The sequence below is a fragment of the Podarcis liolepis genome (assembly GCF_965112155.1).
Source record: "Podarcis liolepis genome assembly, chromosome: 8".
Classification (NCBI taxonomy): Eukaryota; Metazoa; Chordata; class Lepidosauria; order Squamata; family Lacertidae; genus Podarcis; species Podarcis liolepis.
Genome location: NC_139560.1, coordinates 27,355,197 through 27,375,966, shown reverse-complemented (window position 1 = coordinate 27,375,966; position 20,770 = coordinate 27,355,197). Strand labels below are relative to the sequence as shown.

The window sequence follows — 20,770 nt, the reverse complement described above, 5'->3', positions numbered from 1 at the left end:
TGCCTATAGCTTAACCCAGTGTTCCCCAACCTTGGGCCTCCAGCTGTTTTTGGACTACAACTCCCATCATCCCTCGCTAGCAAGACCAGTGGTCAAGGATGATGGGAATTGTAGTCCAAAAACAGCTGGAGGCCCAAGGTTGGGGAACACTGGCTTAACCGACATTGAGCAGGAACAGACAAGAGGCCTCCTACCAGTGATGGCTGCCTTGCTTCAAAGTAACAGTTCAGTACATAGGTGGCTCTATCAAATGAGCCAAGCCACACGCTACAGTAGAAGACTTAAAGCTCACATCTACACAAGCAGAATAAAGAGTGAATTTATTGTATAAAATGATTGGCAAGATACAAAAAGAAAAGAAAAAACTTTTATGCATATTTTCTATTAACTTGTACACAAGTTATCACGCCAAAAGCAGAAACTTTAAGGAGATTATTGTTTTAAAATGTTTACACAGTGAAGTTAATTTGGTTGCAAAACACAATGGAACTAAAAGCACTTGAGAATGCAGCTTTGCAAAGTCTTCTTTATTGTTGTCATCAAAGGAGTCCACAAAATACATGTATTGGTAAAGTCTTAAGTGGGATGACATCCAGGTTACTTTGCTTACTGGAGTTACTTTTCAAATAAAAACCCTTGGTAACAAAGGGATCAGCAATCTTTCACTGTCAAACAGTGCCCTTAAATAGTAACCAAACTGTCAGTTTTCAAAAGGGACAAACTAATGCAGGTGTAGGAGAAGAATGCTAAATCCCGCCCCCAAACAAAACAGTTGCTTGCAAGTAGTTCCAGCAATGTCAATGGATTCAAGAAAGGAAATGTTGCTAAGACGTATGACCACCATTTCAAGGTGAATGGGGACATATTGGAACTGTGCAATTACTGTACCCCCCAAAAAAGTATGGTATATCCTCAATAGCAAACTATTCCGGACTAACTATAACCCTGAAAGCAATTTGCCACAACCAAACACAAAAGCTAATGGACATATGGTTTTAGACTGTGGCCCTTGTTTTCTACAGATGGTAGTTTACACATAACTGGCAAAAAAACAACAACCCAAAACTGATTGCATCCAGGTGACACACATACAAAAAAGAAAGGGAGGGGCAATAAGTTAACACAAAATTGTAACAGCCCAAATTGTACTTTATTGTTGACAAGAAACTAATTAAGACAAAAAAATAAGGTTATTTGAGTTCAAAGTAGTTTTGTGCTGGTTCCAACTTCTATGAAGCATTTTTGAGAGTATACAAATATGCATCTGTAAAGAATTATGGAACTGACACACACAAGATTATTTCAGTCTGTTCAAACCCACGAAGAAGAGACTTGGCGATCCTTCTGTGGAGAGTCCATCACATCATATGAAATATATTCTTTTAAAAACATTTACGGATTCCTGAGCCTTGAAAGACATTTCTGCCCTTTTCTAGTCATTTTTTTTTTAAGATGGAAAACCTGTTTTTCCTAATTTTTGCAAATGTTTCACACATGCAAGAAGAAGAAGGGGCACATGCAATCTTCACAGCATTTCACTGGTACAAGTACCAATGTACTGCACAAAACATACCAGAAGAGTATCATTTGATGACCAGAGGAAAGTATTAGGGAGGAACTGTGTTGATTTTTAAAGCTTTTATTAAAGAAAAACCAAAAGGTCTTCCCCATAAAATAAAGGCCACGTTATTTGTTAGTACCATAGTATTTTCAGAGAGATTTAGTTCCTCCTGCTTTGCAAGTCTTATGGTGCTCAGTACAAAGCGAAGCCGATTTACACCCCCCAAACTCTAGCTAGCTAGAAATGCGTTTGTAATGGAAGAGCCCTTTTCGTCACTAACGAGGATGATAAAACCAGGTCAAAGACTTGTATTTCACCTACAAGTTCTCCCTCAGACTGCTATTGGCCACAATCATATTAAGTTCTTTGTAGTTTCTCTTTTACTTTGCATATTACACAGTGTAACTCAAAACGTTATATAAGAGCACTTCAGTCCCACAATGTAGGATTTAAACTTACGTGAAAAATTATGAATGGCTCCACAATATTTCAGTGGCTTACAAAAATACATTCAACCAAATATTTATATAATGTGTTCTCCCCCTGGCCCCACAAGAAATTAAAAAAAAGCAAGGTAAGGGAGCCAAATAGTTCCCAAATAGCAAAAATGCTCCCGCACTTTCCTTTTTAGCAGGTCCCCAAAAGAACTGTGGAGAAACCCTGTAACCTGTCGCAGACAGGAAATGACTGGATACTGGGAGGGAGAGAGCTGTCCTTTTCAGAAAGTACTAGAGTTTTGCCTTCCCAGCCCTAAGAAGAACCTTCCCTTTGCTGGATTGCCCTCTTGCTCGTGAGAGAAGAACATACTGCTTTCTGGAAATACTTTGAAAGCTAAGCACATTCAAGAGTACTGTACACGGAGTTGCATACTTTACACTCATTCGCCAGCATTGAAGATCTACTGTATATTATTAGTCAGCCTTATAAATAACGCTAAGCAGAAAAGAAAAAAATATTTGTTTCAAGGGTATTTTTTCTCCGTTTGAAAAAGGAAACACAAAACAAACCTAAAGTGCAGACTACAGGCCATGACACGTGTAATAATGACAAAAGGTGCAGCCAGACTTACATCTATATTTACAGTCACTTAGCCACCTTACAAAAAGCCGCCCATTTTGCAAGTTAAAAACCACCAAGGTTGTTTGAGATATAATGCATCCTCCACTGTTCGGGATTTAAGTCTTTTTGAGATGTCTAGGCAATATGTTAGGTTGTCCAGATTCACAAAGAAAGTTAATATAATACTTCAGGAGGAGGGGGGCGGGACTCATACAATGTTGATTCCTCCTCCAGAAAATGCAAGCGTCCTCTTGCTGCAAAAGGATGAATTGCTGTTGCTTGGTAGACTGCTTTTAACAAGTGATGTCTTCATTTCCATTTCACATGCGACTATGGCTGCATTCAATTCCACTTGAGCCCGGTGGACAACATAAAACATGAGGCCTATACTTATTACAATCTGTGAATGAAACAGAAGGGATAGTGCTTTTAAAAAATATTTTCAACAGCAGTAACAAGCACAAGGAAAAGATTCAAAGTGTGAGAGAAAGGTGAACTTTTAAATAGGCTTTATAGGTCACGCTAGCAGCAGCTGCGTTAAAAAGAATGTCACGTTCACATATGTGCAATGCAGAGAAAGTGGAGGGAAGGAGTTTTTCTCCTCCTCTCATATCATATGACCCGAGGCTATTCAATGAAGCTAAATGCAGAGAGAGTCAGGACAGACAAAATAAAGTACCGTATTTTTCGCTCTATAACACGCACCCGACCATAACACGCACGTAGCTTTTTGAGGAAAATCCGTAGGCATGCCACCCGTAGGCATTCCCTCCATAACACGCACAGACATTTCCCCTTACTTTCTAGGAGGAAAAAAGTGAGTGTTATGGTGCAAAAAATACGGTACTTCTTCACGCAACATACAGTGGAACCTCTACTCATGACCACAATCAGTTCTGGAGGCCCGTCCTTATGGCAAAACTGGTTGTTGGAAGAGGCGCCGTTGTGTGCATGAGCGAACGGCAATCGCTGCTCCTGCGCATGCGCAAATGGCAGCAAACCCTCCAGTTACTTCCAGGTTTGCCGCAGTCGCAACTTGGAACGTCCGCAAGTGGAGGCGGTTGTAAGTAGAGGTTCTACTGTATACTCAAACTACAAAACTCGCCCCCACAAGACAGTGTGATGGGCCACCAACTTGGATGGCTTTCAAAGAGAACTGAACTACAGTATAATATAAATAAAAGGCGCCTTACAATCCAAGCCAATGTTAACCATGCAGATTACCTGGGAGTGAATACCATTTAACACAGTAGGACTTACTTTTCATTAAACACATACCGCAATGAGACAAAAGGCTATAAAAATGAATTTTTTGAGTAAGGGCTAAAAAATGGCTTACCTGTAAACTAAAAATGAAGTAGCCACTAACACTTTGTTCTGCAATGACATCCTCCATAGTGCGCAAGGTGGTGCCCAGATAGGAGTTTAAGAGTTGAGTTGGAAGCAATCCAATGGAAGAAGCCATCAGATAGTTTGGTAATGAAAGATCCGTTATCTAAATAAAAAAGAAGGCATAAAATGTAACCTGAAAAAAGGAATTCTTTTGATTAGTTACATTTTCTAAATCTCCCAAAGACACCATCACCAGCCCCAAGGCTAACAGGAACCACTTATTTCAATATACCTAAAAGTACAACCATAGTGTTCATATTTGAACATAAAGTAATTAAAATTTATTTTGAAGTACAAAATCCATGCTAACATCTATGAAGCTACAGAAGTCTATTGGGAAAATATTTTTACATATTTTAATTGGCTTAAGGATTTCAAAAATTCTTTATGAATGCTAAAAGTTAAAGTTAAAATAATATTACAATCGTTTTGGATTACTAGAGGCATAACTTATTTCAGGAAAAGGTCCAAATCAGGAAGTAAATAAGTAGCTACATGGAAAGTTCCACCGAATACATTTATGAAAAAACACCTATTAGTTCTTCCAGTTAAATCTCTCTTTTCCAACTTTTTTGTATAGCTTTTGACTATACAGTTCAAGTAGGATATGCCATTTACTACAATTCCTGCAACGGCAAAACTCTGCAGTTCATACCAGATTCCTTTGGTTTTCTTTTTAAGGGTGTTTCATCAGATCTAGATTCGGAAATAAATTGGCAACTTTTTCTCAAAACATTGTAGTGTTCTTAAGAAGTCATTCATGACTATATTTCTGCATCACAGTCCAGAGTGATGCTCCTGTTCTATATTTCATTTGAACCTCTTTCTGCAGACATCACACTGCTTGCCCCAAATTTTTGTACAACAAAAACGCAAGTTTTACAATAAAGTACGCAAGATAAGGATTATGGAAAATAACCATAATCTTTTATAATTTTGAATTATTGTGATATACAGTCATACCTCGGGTTGATGTTGCTTCAGGTTGAGCGCTTTCGGGTTGCGCTCTGCGATGACCCGGAAGTAACGGAACGCATTACTTTCGGGTTTCGTCACTCGCGCAGACGGTCAAAATGATGTCACGCGTATGCGCGGAAGCGGCGAATCACGACCCACGAAAGCGCAGACGCGGGTTGCGTTTACTTCAGGATGCAAACGGGGCTCCAGAACAGATCCCGTTCGTATCCAGAGGTACCACTGTAATGACAGAGGGTGCTCCACTAGTATTGAGGAGACATAAGGATTAAAAAAGGTGGGAAGGGATCATGTATATTGCCTTGAACCCCTTAGTGAAATAGTGGATAAACAACAAAGAACTTTCAAACAGAACTGGAGATTATGACAGGTTTTTGCTATTTTTGTCAGCATCCGGCTGTCTTGAGACAATGGAGTGCACCTCCAGAGGTGAAGTCAAACCCTGCATTAGCAGCACTGAAGTAACCTCTTTGGGGCACAAGCCTGGGCACTGTGTATGGAGGTGCTGGGCTTCCCCCCTCTCAGCCTGGCTGATGTGGTCCAAAGGAAAGCAGAACAATGTGTTTAATACCAGCTTGGCTGCAGGAGTTGCCAGAAGGGGGCATACAAGACGCCATCCAACCGCTTTAGGGACCCCACTCCAGATTTCTGCAGGGTTTATTCATTAGCTTTTTCTTCTCCCAAAGATATCCTGCAAGCAACTGTTATCCTTCCCAGGTTGACAAGCCCCATATGTCCCTCATTTCCCTACAGCATGTGCAGAAATTGCCTTCTTGACTGTTGGACCCACTATTGGTCTCATCTGCCAGAGCCTGTCGTTGCATGCAGAAGTCCCTAACTCACCAAGGGTTTGAGACCCATCAGCAACCCTCACCTGGTTTAGCCAGCCAGTTGAAGCCATTCCCAGGGTGTGGCTCCTTTGATATATAGCCAAGTATTTATAAATTCAGTATGACAAACACATTATATTTTAAAATATGAATGTATTTATAAGTTACCTTTGGTAATACATTCCAAGTAGGAGCTTGCCCACAGGAAGACAAAGAAACATTCAAAGAAACTCATACTAGAGGCCTGTGACGACACATACTGCCAACAGTGTTGAGGTTCTGAAAGTAATCTAGTATGTCATATTTAATAGCCCAACTGCTGGTAGGCTTTTCCCACATATTTAGAAATAGAGTTTATAATTTGTAGTTTAATTCTATTTGTTTGAAGGGACGCGGGTGGTGCTGTGGTCTAAACCACAGAGCCTAGGGCTTGCTGATCAGAAGGTTGGCGGTTCGAATTCCCACAACGGGGTGAGCTCCCATTGTTCAGTCCCAGCTCCTGCCCACCTTGCCAGTTCAAAAGCACGTCAAAGTGCAAGTAGATAAATAGGTACTACTCCGGCAGGAAGGTAAACAGCGTTTCCGTGAGCTGCTCTAGTTTGCCAGAAGTGGCTTAGTCATGCTGGCCACATGACCCGGAATCTGTCTGCAGACAAACGCCAGCTCCCTCGGCCTATAGAGCCCAGAGTCGTCCGTGACTGGACCTAACAGTCAGGGGTACCTTTACCTTTTCTATTTGTTTTATAGACTTGTCAGCCACCTAACAACAGTGTTTTCCAAGGGAACATAAAATATCTGATAAAACCACTTATACATACAAATATTATTTGAATAGTAGAACAATTCAACAACGAGTAGAAACAATAAAAAATACACTGCTCTATTTCTACCAATCATTCCACACAGGGACTGAAAAAGAGGGCCACAAGGAACTACCTAATCTATCTCTACAACTCCCATGATCCCTAGCTAGCAGGACCAGTGGTCAGGGATGATGGGAATTGTAGTCTCAAAACATCTGGAGGGCCAAGTTTGAGGAAGCCTGCTTTAAAAGGTCAACACTAGCAATTTAAATTGTTCCTAGAAGCCAATAGGTAGCCAGTAAAGCTGATGAAGAATTGGCCTGTTTATCACTTGTCAACATCAGGGGTGCTGCATTCTCCAACAGCTGAAGCTTCAGGGAAACTTGATGCAGCTGACAAACCGGACCCTCTACTGGCCCACCCACAGGCAACTTTGACAGGTGAGCAAGGCCACCCACCACTCAATCATCTGTCATCATATGACATCAGGTGATTCAAATTTAAACCCTGGATGCAAAAGAAGAATCAGGAATGTACTCTAAATGCCCTCCGAATTCTTCTTTTCCACTTGAATCTAGCACCAATTTTTAAAGTGCCAAACTGAAGCAGTCACTGGAATGAAAGAATCAGAAGTGCACCTATAGTGCGCTCCCAATTTTCCTTTTGGAATTAGGCACAGAGACACCACCACTACAGCACCTGATGACATATGAATGTCAGGTGATGGAACAGTTGGACATGGTAGGTTTTTTTCAAATCCACTTCACAGGCCTATTTAGGTGCGGGGGCCTGAAGTACAACATGGCTGGTCTAAAACATGCTCCTAAGTCAAGCAATACGAAGACCCAAACAGCTTCTAAAGTTTTAACGAAAACAGTCCTTCCCAGCATACACTTTAAGGCACGTTAAAATGATATTCTATTCATTTTAGCATTATGTACCATTACATTATGTAGCATTAGAATGATGATTAGGGGGGAAAAATTCACAACATAGCCTGTAGCCACTATTTTAGAATAGTGTTGGTATTTTAACAATATCTCTTCAAAATGAAGCTGTGACATGAGTAATCAAATACATTTTAGCACTCCAGTAAGGTGATCAGCTGAAACACTTGAGTAGTGAACAAATTACTTCACAATTTTAGGCAATTTATTACAGTACTTCTAAATCCAATAAAGTATTTGCACTAGTAGCATGAATTCAACTTAGGCAGAAGTTTTACAGCAAATTTTATTGACAGGTATGTGAATAAACTTACCAGCGTTATATATCCAAAAGGCACTTTCTGATAACTTTTGTAATTCTGTTGAAATCTGGGACATTACGAAAGCTTACACATGGGAGACCTACTTTATTGCCAGGAGGATGCAACTAGTACTTTCTCTGCCTTTTAAATATTAAATTAGAAACCAGATATACTAAGTAGGGCACTCATTAAATTTGACCGTACTCTGAAACAATCACAAGGATTAGATGAACACCTCTCGACAGTAAACTTGTTCAGCCTGTAATGTACCCAGGCTACTGGTAAGATGTTATCTGCACAGATCATGATCTTTGCTTCTTCTTTCATCCTAAAATGGCTCAGGACTAATTATTATACAGTAGGAAAGAGGCATGTCTAGTGAACTCATTAGCAAGATGAAGTTAAATCCAATCTAAAGTCACCATACGTTTTTCAAATATAGAAAATAAACACTGTTTTATGCTTAAATAAAATTAGGGCACCCATATTTGATAAAACCATTTGCATATTTATTTTTACATCAGAACCTTTTTTTAAAAAAACTGTAATGTAGGGTGAAAGAGAGAAACCTGGAAGAACTCAATTTAGAAGATTGTTTTAAAAATCTTTATAGGCATTTTAACCAGGGTTTACATGGCGGGAGGAGGGATACGAATGGGTCAGCAGACTCCACCCCTGGCCCATAAAATCATAGGCACCCAAATCCTTACAGAAAGTTTGGGTAAAAGGTTACAGCTCAGTGGCAGAGCACATGCTTTATATTCAGCAATCCCCAGCACCTCCAAGTAAGGCTGGGATAGACTCCTGTCCTGGAAAGCTGCTGCCAGTCAGTGTTGAAGCAACAGTCCGACTCGACAGAAGACAGATGTTCAAACAAACTTGTGTGCAATGGGAGCAGAGTCTGTCACTGAGATGCCACTCCAACCTCAAGCTACCTGGAAGACCCCCATTCCCCCATATGAACCTGCCCAGGCTCTTAGCTCTGGACATGGGAGAGGGCCTTCTTGGTGACTGCTCCAAGGTCTCAGAACTCCCTTCCTAGACAAGGTAGACAGGCTCTCTCCTTGCTATCCTTCCGCCGGAAGGTGAAGATGTTTCTATTCCAACAGGCTTTTATTGTTGCCTGTGTTTTTAATGGATCTATCTTAAATTATTTTAATTACTGTCTTTTCTGTTTTTAGCTTTTTCTATTTTATCTGTGCAAAGCCGCCTTGAGTCCCAGACACATGTGTACACACACTTACTAGCAAATAAAAGAACCCCAAAGGACACAGCAAGCAATGCCCTTAACACCATGTGCAATTTAGACCTCAGAGGGATCCAGATTTTCATCTCAACACCTTTGGGGGGGGGGGAATGCAGAACATCTAAGTTTGGAGACCACACACCATAGTGATCCACTAAGAAACAAACTACAAATTCTGGACAGTTGAAGGAAGTTATTGGTTGAGAGACAAAGAGCTAATCAGATATTTATTCTTTTTTATTTATTTCTCACACTGCTTTGCAAGTAGAGCAGACTGGTCTTAATTTAGTTATCTATTTTGATGTAAGTTACCAAGAAAAAGAAAAAAGACCGATTAGAAAAATTAACTTCTATTAAGTTCCTCATTTTGAAATTCATACCCTTCCTAAATATATGTGTACTAACGGGTTACTTTAACAATTAAAACATGGTTTTTCTCTATCTTTATGTAATCTAGGAGCATAATTCAAAACCTTTATCACCACAGATTTATGAAACATAATTATGTCTTTTTGGCTTTTGCTGTAGACATACAAGAATATTAAGCAAGACCACTTACTTGAAGGCTAAGGCTGTAGTCCTTTGATCAGTTATAAGGAAGTAAGTCCCACTGAACAAAGTGAGGCTTACTTCTACCTAACTGTGACTAAGATCAGACGGTAGCAAGTGCCTAGAATTTTGCAGATCAGATGCAGGTGGCAACCATTTCACGTGGCGGTTCCGTTCTGGCCGCACCGCACATCGGCCACCTCCGTTCCACCTTCTTCTGGGTCCAAAAGGACCTGCGTGTCGGCAACTGCATATCAATTGGCTGTGCCTAAAATGGTAGCTGGCTGTAGTAGCTACCTCACAAAACTGTATTCCTCTATGATATGAAAAACAAATGCCTAGGCTTTTTGCCTGGTAGCATCATAAATATTTATAATATAAGAAGTGAACACGTAGGTGGAAAATATAATTACCTGGGACCAAGGGACACACATAGTAATAAATGTTGTGCCTTTCAACATGTTTGTATTAAAATTCAGATTTCTTTTTTTATTAAAGACAGGATTACCATAATTTCTAATTGATTTTACCTCACCACCACCACCACCCACCCTCCTCTCTAGCTCATGCATCCTGGGGATAGTGAATTCTGTCTCTCTTCATTTCAACAATACTATCATCTTCCCTGAGCTCCTTAGAATAAGGATTAGGATACAGCCCAAAATAAGTTACTACCAAATGTTACATACAGTTGGTATTAAGAAAGTCTTTCTTCAAGGTAGGAGGAAGTAGTTGTAGTCTTTCTTCAAGGTAGATTTTGAAGATGGAAGACAAGAGCTACTTGATTTGATCAAGACTTGCCTCCATCATGGGCTGAGTGAGGTCCAGCTGCTGAGCCTTAGTTCCTTTGCCTCAGAGATCCTCAGTGGGATTGCTACCTGGCAACAGCAGGGAAGACCACGGATGAAGAAAGGAAATGCTTCCAAAAGAACCTAGCATCATATGGATGCTATATTAATTCTCTTCCTAAAACTATCATTGAATGCAATCATATCATAAAAATATTTTGTAAGCTGCTTTGAGAACTTCTTGGATCTATCAAACGGAATATAAGTACTATAACCAGACAAGCAAACAGCCTCATTCATGAAACACCTTTTGAATCAGCTCAAAATTACACAAAAAAATATTTGCTTATTGTGCCCAGTGAAAGTGTGTGAATGTCCTTAAACTTCAACTGATGAAGGTCAGGGGGCCAATGATTTAAAAAAGGTAACAGCCATCTGTTTTTCAGTCTATCAGATCCTTCTCATATTGCTTAAATCTGAAACACAATATAAATCATTATGCAAATAGTTCTTCACCCACATAAAGTCAACAATATTTATGGAACTTATAATAAATGATGGAGATGTCAATCATCAGGTGTCAGCTTCATGCAGTTGTGAAGGAAATGCCTTCCAGTTGTTGAAGTTTGGAAGAAAGTGATTGATGTAATGTATCAGATGGCCAGGTATAAACTGAAATTAGATCCATTTGTGATACTGTTATTTAAATGCAAATAAATAAATTCAAAACCTTGGGTTTTGTTTCTTTTTTTGCTTTTTCATCTGAAAAATGCATTAATTGACAACCTGTTATTAGCCCTAAAGTTGTAATTGACAGATATTAAAAAGGGGATACTCTTCAAAATTAAAATGGATGAGAAAGGCTCTGAATACAACCAAAATGAATGATTTGGTGAGTCTGACATATATAACTCTTAATAAATAAATAGAATGAACCCTTTTGCTCAGTGTTGAAATGTCTACTATAACATTCTCCTGCAGAAATGAGTACAGTGGTACCTCTGTTTTCGAACGTAATCCATCCCGGAAGACTGTTTAGGTTCTGAAATGTTCAAAAACCAAGGACTCAACAACCAACAGCTAGGCCACAGGAGCTTGCACTCAGCAGAAGCTGCGTGGCATGTTCGACTTCTGAGGTGTGTTTGAAAACCAAAGCATTTACTTCCAGGTTTACGGCATTCGAAAACCAAAATGTTTGTCAACGGAGACGTTCAAAAACCAAGGTACCACTGTATTTTCTCTGGATACTCTTACGTAAGATTACGTATAATTTTTCCTCTCATATTTGTATTTTTGCTTATATATTTCAGAAAGAGAGAAAATATACATCTCAGGAATAAGACATGCTTTTACAAAAGTAGTTCATCTGATAAGACATGTGGGCTGCTAACTACTTCACTGTCGAATACTATTTATCTTTCTGGAAATGCTGTCACTCTAAGAGTCAAGGACTACCTTTGACCTGACACGTTGGATAAATACTATCCTAGTCATCAGTGCAATGTTTTCCTGGTTGCAACTAAACACAGTAGCTTCTAACTGTGGAAAAAAAAGAGAACATAATGCAAATACACACCCACTCATGATCAAGCTAATAAATATGCAACATCACCCAATACGCCTGTACTTGCACCTACATTCAGGACCATTTGCTTTTGTATGTTTGTTTAAAGTCACTGATCTTTACCCATGCTGTTGAGTGCATTGGCCAGAAGATGACACATGGTCCTGAAAGCAACTTAACTGCATTGGCATGGCCCTGAGCGTTTATTAACTTGATCATGGAAAGCTGAAAATTTAGATCACATTTTCTGCTTTCCTTTCCGTTTTTATATTTCAATTATAGTTTCTTTGCAAAGATAGCATTGTTTAAATTTTATGAAAAATGTTAATACCCACATTTAAAGTGCAAGCATATTCTGGTCTATTCAGAAATACGTTCCACTGAGCTAAATGAGGCTTACTTCCATGTTAAGTGGTTGCAGGATTTTAGCTTTATTGTCTGATGATCTGTTACCAAGCAGACTGATTTAACACTTGCTTTTTATGTCAAAGGAAGAAATGGAGGAGAAAAGGCCAACTTTTGATGTCAAGCATTATAAATAGGACACAATAAGTGACATGTTGTACTGATTGTGCGCTGCCTACCATTCAAAATAGTCAAAGCATAGGGGGTTGGGTCCAGAAGACATAATCTTGTCTCGCATCAGATCAACTGACCAACCTACATGGGAGAGGGTTGGGTGTTGTTGTTTTTTTACTGCTTTACAACTACCTGAGCTTTGCAATAAAATCATCATCATCATCAAACCTTTTACATCATCAAATAAGGAGGCTATTGCCATTGATCACATGGAGAAATTCACCTTCGTGTGTGCAGTGTGATTCTCTGCACTTGGATTTTTATCTGTGTAGGAAAAGCTTCATGCATCAAGCATCCATTAATATACAGTCCTGCACACTGCACTGCATTGCAGAACAGATAAACTAAAGACACTCAAAAAGGAATTGCTCTCTCAAGATGCTTGCCTTTCACAACCAGGAACCTAGTTTATAATTGCAATTCTAATTTACCTAAAAGGGAGGGATTATGTCCCAGTGAACATACTGGAATTTACTGTACTGTACTGTACTGTACTGTACTGTACTGTACACAATTTTAGGACTGGGCAGCATGGATATCTAAGTGTTCCTAACAGACTCCAAGTACCTTTATTCCAACAGATCATTATTTACTAATTTCCTGTACTGGAGTACAGCAGTTTTTACTGTTCCATCTTAAAAGGAATACTTAGAATCACATACAAGCAATTTCTGCAAGCTTCCAAAAGTAACAGAAGTAATGGGAGTACCACCATGTTTTCAAGCTAAATGAAATTGTTTGATATTATAATTAATCTCTGAATCTACTCTCTTGTAACAGTTTAGCATGACCTGATGGTTGCAGTTAGGATATTCCAGAATTATTCAAGGGCTTGATGTATACACCCCACCGAACAAATTCACACATGTCATATCAGTTTATACTCATAAAGGACTTGGATGTAAGAATGTAAGAATTCTATGAAACTAGTCTATAAATAGAAGTGTATAGGGTATTAGGGGAGGGGTAGTACCTCTGGTGGGGGAAATGCTGTGCTCCTTCTGAGGTAGCTTTTCCACCTTTCATTCCCACTCTGCCACTCTGCACTCAGCTCTCACCTGTGGCTCCGATAAGCTATCAGCATGCGACAGCAGCCACACCCAGCTAAACCAGGTGAGGGTAGCCAATGGGTCTCAATCTCTTGGTGAGTTAGGGACTCCCCATGTACAAAGTCAGCCTCCGGTGGTTGAGTGGATGAGACCAACAGTGGGTCCAATGGTCAAGAAGGCGGTTACTGCATGTGATGTCGAGGGAAATGAGGCGCAAACTGGGAAAGAAAAGGGAAAAGGAAAACTCTGATCCTAAACCTCTGCTGCCATTGCAATTCGTGAGAAAGGTACAGTGAAGTCCCTATGCCTTGTATGCCTCCTTTCAGCAACTCCTGCAGCCAAGCTGGTGCCAAACATCTTTTGTTTTCCTTTGTACCAAGTCAGCAAGGCTGAGAGGGAGTCTTGTTGTCTGGGCAGCCCAGGACCTCCATACCTCCAAACACACTGCTCAGGCTTGTGCCCCAGAGAGGTCACTAATAGCACTAGGTGTTAATACAGCAAAAACCATGTGGGAGGCAGCTGTTACAAGTTACTGGTCTCTGCAGCCACAGCAGGTGCTGTGATTCTCCAGCAATTTGACTTCACCCCCAGAGGTGTACTCCATTGTCTCTCGAGTCAGATGGGTGCTAATAATGACAAGCCTTTAGGTTACTTTTTCTCTGACTACTTAAAAGTTCCTTGGTTTCCTGAAATTCCCATGCAGAATGCCATTAAGAAAGCAATTGTAAGTGCTAGGACCAGACTCCTAACATGTTGCACCATTTATGTTACATCCTTATTTTGTGAAAAGCTGCCACAACTAGGACAGCATATCCCCAAAACAATAAAAAAGTTGAAAAACCATCATATAAGATAGACCACGAAGGTATAATGAAATATTACACATACCAAAAGTATATGGAAATATTACACATATCAAAGAGTATCAATTTCACACAGGTACTAAAACAATGAAAAAAGTAACAGAAAGGAGTGAGTTCCAGATGTCATACTAAATTACAGAATCCAGATGTCCCTAGCATACTGAAATATGATTTTCCAGAAATGAGTTACAGATGTGATTTAATGTCTTCCATGGTTCATCCATTTGTAGTATTACTAGATTTCATTATAGCAATTTTCAAAAGGGTGGGTTTGTTAGTCTGCTGAAGCAAAAAGCAAAGAGTAGTTATTTAAAGACCAGCAAACTGATTATGGCAAAAGCTTTTGTGGAGCAGAAGCCATGTCAACAGATGGATGCACCAAAGGTCATGCCATAATAAAAGCCTTTAAGGTGCCACAAGACTCTTTGTTGAATTTCATTATTATCTCTTAGGAGTACCACTGTGATATCATTATCAAAGAATGCACACAGTCTCATACTCTTTTATGATCTACTGTTATTGAGTTACACTTTGGGGCGCTTCCTCCAAAAATGATCGCTGGCTCAAATTAAAATGTTGCAGGTGCACTAATGCACAGTACGTTTTAAGGAGCAACACACAGGCACCTTTAGGCAATCTTCTGGTACTGTGAAAGCCACTTATCTGTAAACAGCTCCCACAGGGTTGGGAGAGTGTTTAAGTGACTGAACTGCACAGACGTGAACCAATTCCTTGGAGACACCAATATGATCAGCATCTGCCCACATGGTTCAGTCCTTTAAATGTTGTAGTCATTTCACAAGAGCTGTTTACTCAGAAGCAGCTGTCAAAGAGCTGGGAGACTATCTAAGAGGGCATCACAGAATAAGGATAAACACAAACTGAAGAACACATAAGCTCAGCATCATAGCAGTAATCCCAAAGTAAGTAACTGAAGATGCAATTCTAAGCACACTTACTAAAAAGTAAACTCACAAGGTTTACTAAACCTCTAAAAAGTACTAAAAAATAAACTCAGTTACCAGATTGTCAACTCCAACTTTTTTTTAAGTTTGCATACCTCAACCCTACACAGTATTACCTGGAAGTAAACCCCAATGAACTCAGTGGGGCTTACATCTGAGTAGGCATGCATAAGACTGCATTGGTAAGGCACTTGAATGTGACAAATGTAGAATCATAGAACTGTAGAGTTGGAAGGGACCACGAGGGTCATCTAGTCCAACATCCTGCAATGAAGGAATATTTTGGCCAACGTGGGGTTTGAACCCACAACCCTGAGATTAAGTCTCTCCTGCTCTATCCACTGAGTTATCCCTAATTCAAACTGTTGGTGTTTTAAAACACTTGCTTTCCCCCTTTATCACTAATAATATCACTGAAGAATTACTCTAGTAAGCTGGATTTTTTCAACGATACAGTATTTTTCGCCCTATAGGACACACTTTTTCCCCTCCAAAAATGAAGGGGAAATCTGGGTGCATCCTATGGGGCGAATGCAGGCTTTTGCTGAAGCTTGGAGAGCGAGAGGGGTCGGTGCGCACCGACCCCTCTCGCTCTCCAGGCTTCAGGAAGACATCCGCAGCCTAGGCAGCCCTGCGGGAGGTCCCGCAGGGATGTCTAGGCTGCGGATAGCAGCTTGCTTCCCGGAGTGTCGGGCGCCCTGAAAGCAGAGCGCCCCTCGCGCCAGGCAGACATCCGCAGCGTGGGGAGCCCTGGAGGAGTTCCCCGCAAGGCTCCCCACGCTGCGGATAGCAGCCTGCTGCCCAGCGCGAGGGGCGCCCTGAAGCAGAGCGCCCCCGCGCCAGGCAGACATCCGCAGTGTGGGGAGCCTTGCAGGAGTTCCGCACAGGGCTCCCCACTCTGCAGATAGCAGCCTGACGCCCAGCAGGCGGGGCGCCCTGATGCAGAGTGCCCCTCGCACCGGGCAGACATCGGCCAGCCCCACAAGCTCGGGGCACAGCAGGGAGGCACAGCGCCATCCCGCTGTTCCTCGACCTGGTTCTGTTTCCCCGACCTGCTTTTGGGGGAAACCAGGTGCGTCCTATGGGACGGAGCATCCTATGGGACGAAAAATACGGTATGTTTACACTCTGGGGGAAGCATAGCACTGCTGCTGATCTACATAGTTGTATGTTCTTTCTGCATGTTATGGGGGGAGGGAATTATAATAAGAGCAAACTACAAAGTATGGTTAAGATTTCCCAGCTCAAAAAACCCAAACCTATTATAATCACCTATTTACACATAGTAAGGCACACGTACGTTTTTAATCAACTCACATGTTTAAAATATTTATAACATTCAAGCAAGGGTTAGCTGCAAGTTCTCTCCTGTAGCTTTAAAATTGTACAAAGATAGACATATGCTTTTTCCAAAAGTTCCAACTCAACAGTACCTACACCTTTCTTATAGGAAAATGTGAAGTTAACCCTCCCTATTTTAAATATCAAGAGGATTGTTGATACAAGTTTGAAAAACAGTAATGCTTTGGTACCACATAAATTTGAAGAACAGAATTGGCCCCTATAATTTTATTGAACCTTTATTTCCTTCTAACAGAGTTTTCTTTTGATGTTAGAAGGAAATGGGAGTTTTTTCTGATGCAGGAGTATTCTCCTTAAGAATTATTTTGGAATTCCATTTAAGGAATTTTTGAAGTTATGTGGAAATTTAAAAGCCATGAAGACTTTTCAGAAAAGCTGAAAGAGGCAGCTGGAATTTACTATCCTACTCAGACCAAAGTACAAGTTGCACTCAAATGTACGTAATGGTTGATTGTAGCCCAAGAGACCTAATAAAACACTGCTGCCTGTGGGGCTAATCAACAGTGGAGGCAGCAGCAGGTAAGGATGCTTCAACATTTTCCTGCTCTAATAGAACAATCCTATGCATGTTTTCCAAGTCTCATTGTGTTCAATGAGTTTAGGATTGCACCATAAATAGCTTTCCCTATGTGTTTTAAAAGTTACGCTTTTATAATCCTGCAAGAAGCGGGGAAAAGATTTCATTTGATGCAGGCAAAGATTTAAGAATCCTTTTGCCACTGCGCCTGCTTCAGATCAGATCTACAAGAGAAGGTTGGATTACCATTATATACATTCAAGTATATTTGGCCCTTATGGTTCCCATATATTAAATGCTTCCATGGCAAACTTTTCAAAACCACTCCCATGGAAAAAAACAAAAATCTTTCAAACAGTTCTGAATGTCCAAGCCTATCTCCACAAGCAATGCTTTTCGATATCATTTGCATTCTCCCCATCGACAATTTGAACACAAAACCTAGATTTGGCAGAATATATGTTCTATTCCCAAATGGCTCTCCAGTGCTTTCTATTCTGTATTAATACCCTTTACAAGCCAGGCATCTGAGAGCAAAGGGCATCCCTTCGGGCACCCCTGAGCTTCTTGCAAAGAGCTACTCACCGAGAAGACGGCGTTTTGGAGCCCGAAGGGTATCGGGGTGAGCCTGGCCAGAGCCACCACCTTGAGGCCACTTCCTCCTTCCACCACGCGAATGACAGCGGCGAGCTTCTCGCTGCCCTGGATCCTGGCCAGCACCCATTCCGCCAGCAGCTTCCTGCAGACCACATGGGAGATGAAGGTGCCGATGAGGACCCCCAGCACCATGAGGCCCATGCCCAGCACGAAGCCGTAGAGGTAGCCGGCGGCCACGTTGAGCAGGATGTAGCCCCAGCCGCACGGGAAGGACACCACGATGAAGCCCACGGTGAAGAGCAGCACGCCGGCCAGGCTGTCCAGGCTCTCGGCCCACAGCATCAGGTCCCGCAGGTACTGGCGCACCAGGGCGAGCGAGGCGAAGCACAGCGCCGCCAAGAAGCACGCGCTCAGGCAGCTCTTGCACCAGCAGGTGCCCAGCAGGCACCCCGAGCAGCGCCACGTCCTGCCCTCGGACAAGCCGGGACCCACTTCGGGCAGCTGGCACAGCAGGATCTCCACCGACGGCTCCACGGAAGGGTGGTGGTGTGGAGGCGGCGGCGGCGGCGGCGGGTAATGGTGCAGCCCGTTCTGCTCTCCCCAAAACAGCCCCTCGGAGGCTCCTCCGCGGCCCGGCGCCTCGCCCGGCTCCGCCGCCGTCGCCGCCCCCTGCCGGGGCAGCCAGCGGTTCAGGTCCTGCCGGGCTCCCTGGGCGAAGGCGTGCTTGGCCGCCCGCGAGAGCAGCTGCAGCGCCGTCGCGCCCAAGCTCCACATCGCCCGGGCGGCGGCGGCGGCTGCTTCGGCGGCGGCTTCTACGGCGACCAGAGCGGCCGGCTGCTTCGCCTTCTTCCCGGCTTCGCAGGCGCAGGAGGAGGCGGCGGCGGCCGCTCGCTCATCTCCGGCGCCGCCACCGCCGAGGAGAAGCGAGGCTTGCGAGGCGGGCGGGAGAGCTTTTAAACGGGGAACGGGCGGGCTCGGCAGCTGCGGCCTTGGCGGAGCAGGCGTCCCAGGGAGCGGCAGCAGGGCTCCATTTCCCGCCGGCTCTCTTCAAGGCCGCGCCACCCGGTCGCCTTCTTCGTGGAAGCACCGCCCCGCTCTGGGCTCCAGCCGCTGCGGCGGTGGGGGAGCCTCCGCGCGGAGGCGGCCGCCCGCGTGAGGGAGGAGGAGACGGCGCCGCCGCCGGACGATGTGGCAGCGGGAGAGATGAGGCCGGTGGGCGGCGCTGGGCCAGGGGGAGGGGCGCGGGCTTCCGCCGCCTCCGCCTCACGCAGATACGTTATCTGCACACATTAAAGGAAACCCCTCACGAATATGTCCCCCTCAGAGAGAACAAACCAACGTCCCCCTCGACGAAAAGCAGCCGTTGAACGGAGGCTTCGCTTTCCACGCAGAGCGTCGCCCTCACGAATCGTCACCTCATCCCACCTCACGGTCCTAAACGAGTTTCACGCGCAGAACACGGGTACTGCCACGCAAACGCGTGAAAGGGCGTCCTCGTCACGAGTGGAGCCAACTCTTATGGTCCCTTTGGTGCCCGCCCCTCTCAATAAAATATTTCAGGGGGTCGCTCCCCTATCCCCCCCCCCCGAAAAATTGATGGGCATTGTCATTCAAATAGTGTGCGTCCACTACGCCTTGTGATCGATTATGCAAAGCCCGTTCCCCCTCCCAATATTTTTTTCAAGTTGGCACCTACACAAATCATGTTTTTTTTTACATGCACTGCCCTCTCCCATGTACACAGCTGTGCGTGAGCCTCTGCATTCCTGGGAATTTCACGCAGAATGTCCAGGATACTTGCTTCGCACGTTATATATACATTATTACATGCAGGCTGCTTATGCGGGTGTTTACATATTGTGTACATGGGCTGTGCACACATGGCACAGAGTCAATCCCAGCCCCCTGTCACCAACATACCCCCTAGCACCTGTCACCTGCCCACTGAGATACTATGCAGGGTTAGGCCTGCTGAAGCCCATAGATTTCAGAGGATTCTGTTGCAAGGAAGAAACTGAGCCCCATGTTTTGAATGGTGGGCACCAAACTCCCCCATTCAGCCATCGGAGGTAGTGATGCCAGGTGTGGAGTGTTTAACTCTCCTGCGGAAGCTGCTCAAATTTCAGTTGAACTGTATTTTTTGCATGTTGTGACATTTGTTTCCACTGTTTACTTCTCTTTTTGTTCTCTTCACACACGTATATGCTGCCTCTGATGAAGTGGACCTTTGCCCACAAAAGTTAAAAAAACTCACAGCACAATCCTGAGCCTTTTGACTCAGGGCCTCAAGCTCAAAGGTGGCCTCAAATTTAGACATTTGTTAATGTTTTGACGTCTGGTAAGTTTCACAACTTGTTTCTCAGCTTGGAGCTGTCCATTTAAGCAAAGAAGATAATTTCTTTGTTAACTGTTACAGCTGTTGTCATATTAAAGTTTAAAATGCTCATATTAATAAATATGCATCTGTTCTCTTGGCACCATATTATACCAGGATGAACATGTCCTCTCAAGATCAGCTGATATATATTGACAAACCACTTAGTCTTTTGTGGCGCCTCATTTTGTTTTTGCATTTTTTTATGTTTCATAAAATCATAGAATCTTAGTTGGAAGGGACCCCAAGGGTCATCTAGTCCAACCCCCTGCAAGGCAGGAATCTCAGCTAAAGCATCCATGATAGATGGCCATCCAACCTCTGCTTAAAAACCTCCAAGGAAGGAGAGTCCACCACCTCTTGTGGGAGTCTGTTCCACTGCTGAACAGTTCTTACTGTCAGAAAGTTTATCCAAATGTTTAGTCAGAATCTCCTTTCTTGCAACTTG

The 20,770-nt window shown here is 42.8% G+C and overlaps 1 protein-coding gene across 1 annotated transcript; it reads right to left on the bottom strand.

Annotated features, from left to right (window-relative positions):
- Nucleotides 1-304: 304 nt before the first annotated feature.
- On the bottom strand, nt 305-19,548 carry TMEM64 (transmembrane protein 64). The gene is made up of 3 exons (XM_083517374.1): nt 17,937-19,548; nt 3,960-4,115; nt 305-3,020 (listed from the first exon to the last, which is right to left on the bottom strand). The coding sequence occupies exons 1-3, from the start codon at nt 18,720-18,722 to the stop codon at nt 2,829-2,831; spliced, it is 1,134 nt and encodes a 377-aa protein (XP_083373500.1). The 5' UTR covers nt 18,723-19,548; the 3' UTR covers nt 305-2,828.
- Between the last annotated feature and the right edge of the window lie 1,222 nt (nt 19,549-20,770).

Excerpts from the sequence above, each read along its gene's own strand:
- TMEM64 (XM_083517374.1), bottom strand. The coding sequence starts at position 18,722 with ATGTGGAGCTTGGGCGCGACGGCGCTGCAGCTGCTCTCGCGGGCGGCC. Across the intron at positions 4,116-17,936 it reads TCCAAAACGCCGTCTTCTCG|ATAACGGATCTTTCATTACC; the intron begins GTGAGTAGCTCT and ends TTTTTTATTTAG. Across the intron at positions 3,021-3,959 it reads ACTTCATTTTTAGTTTACAG|ATTGTAATAAGTATAGGCCT; the intron begins GTAAGCCATTTT and ends TTTCATTCACAG.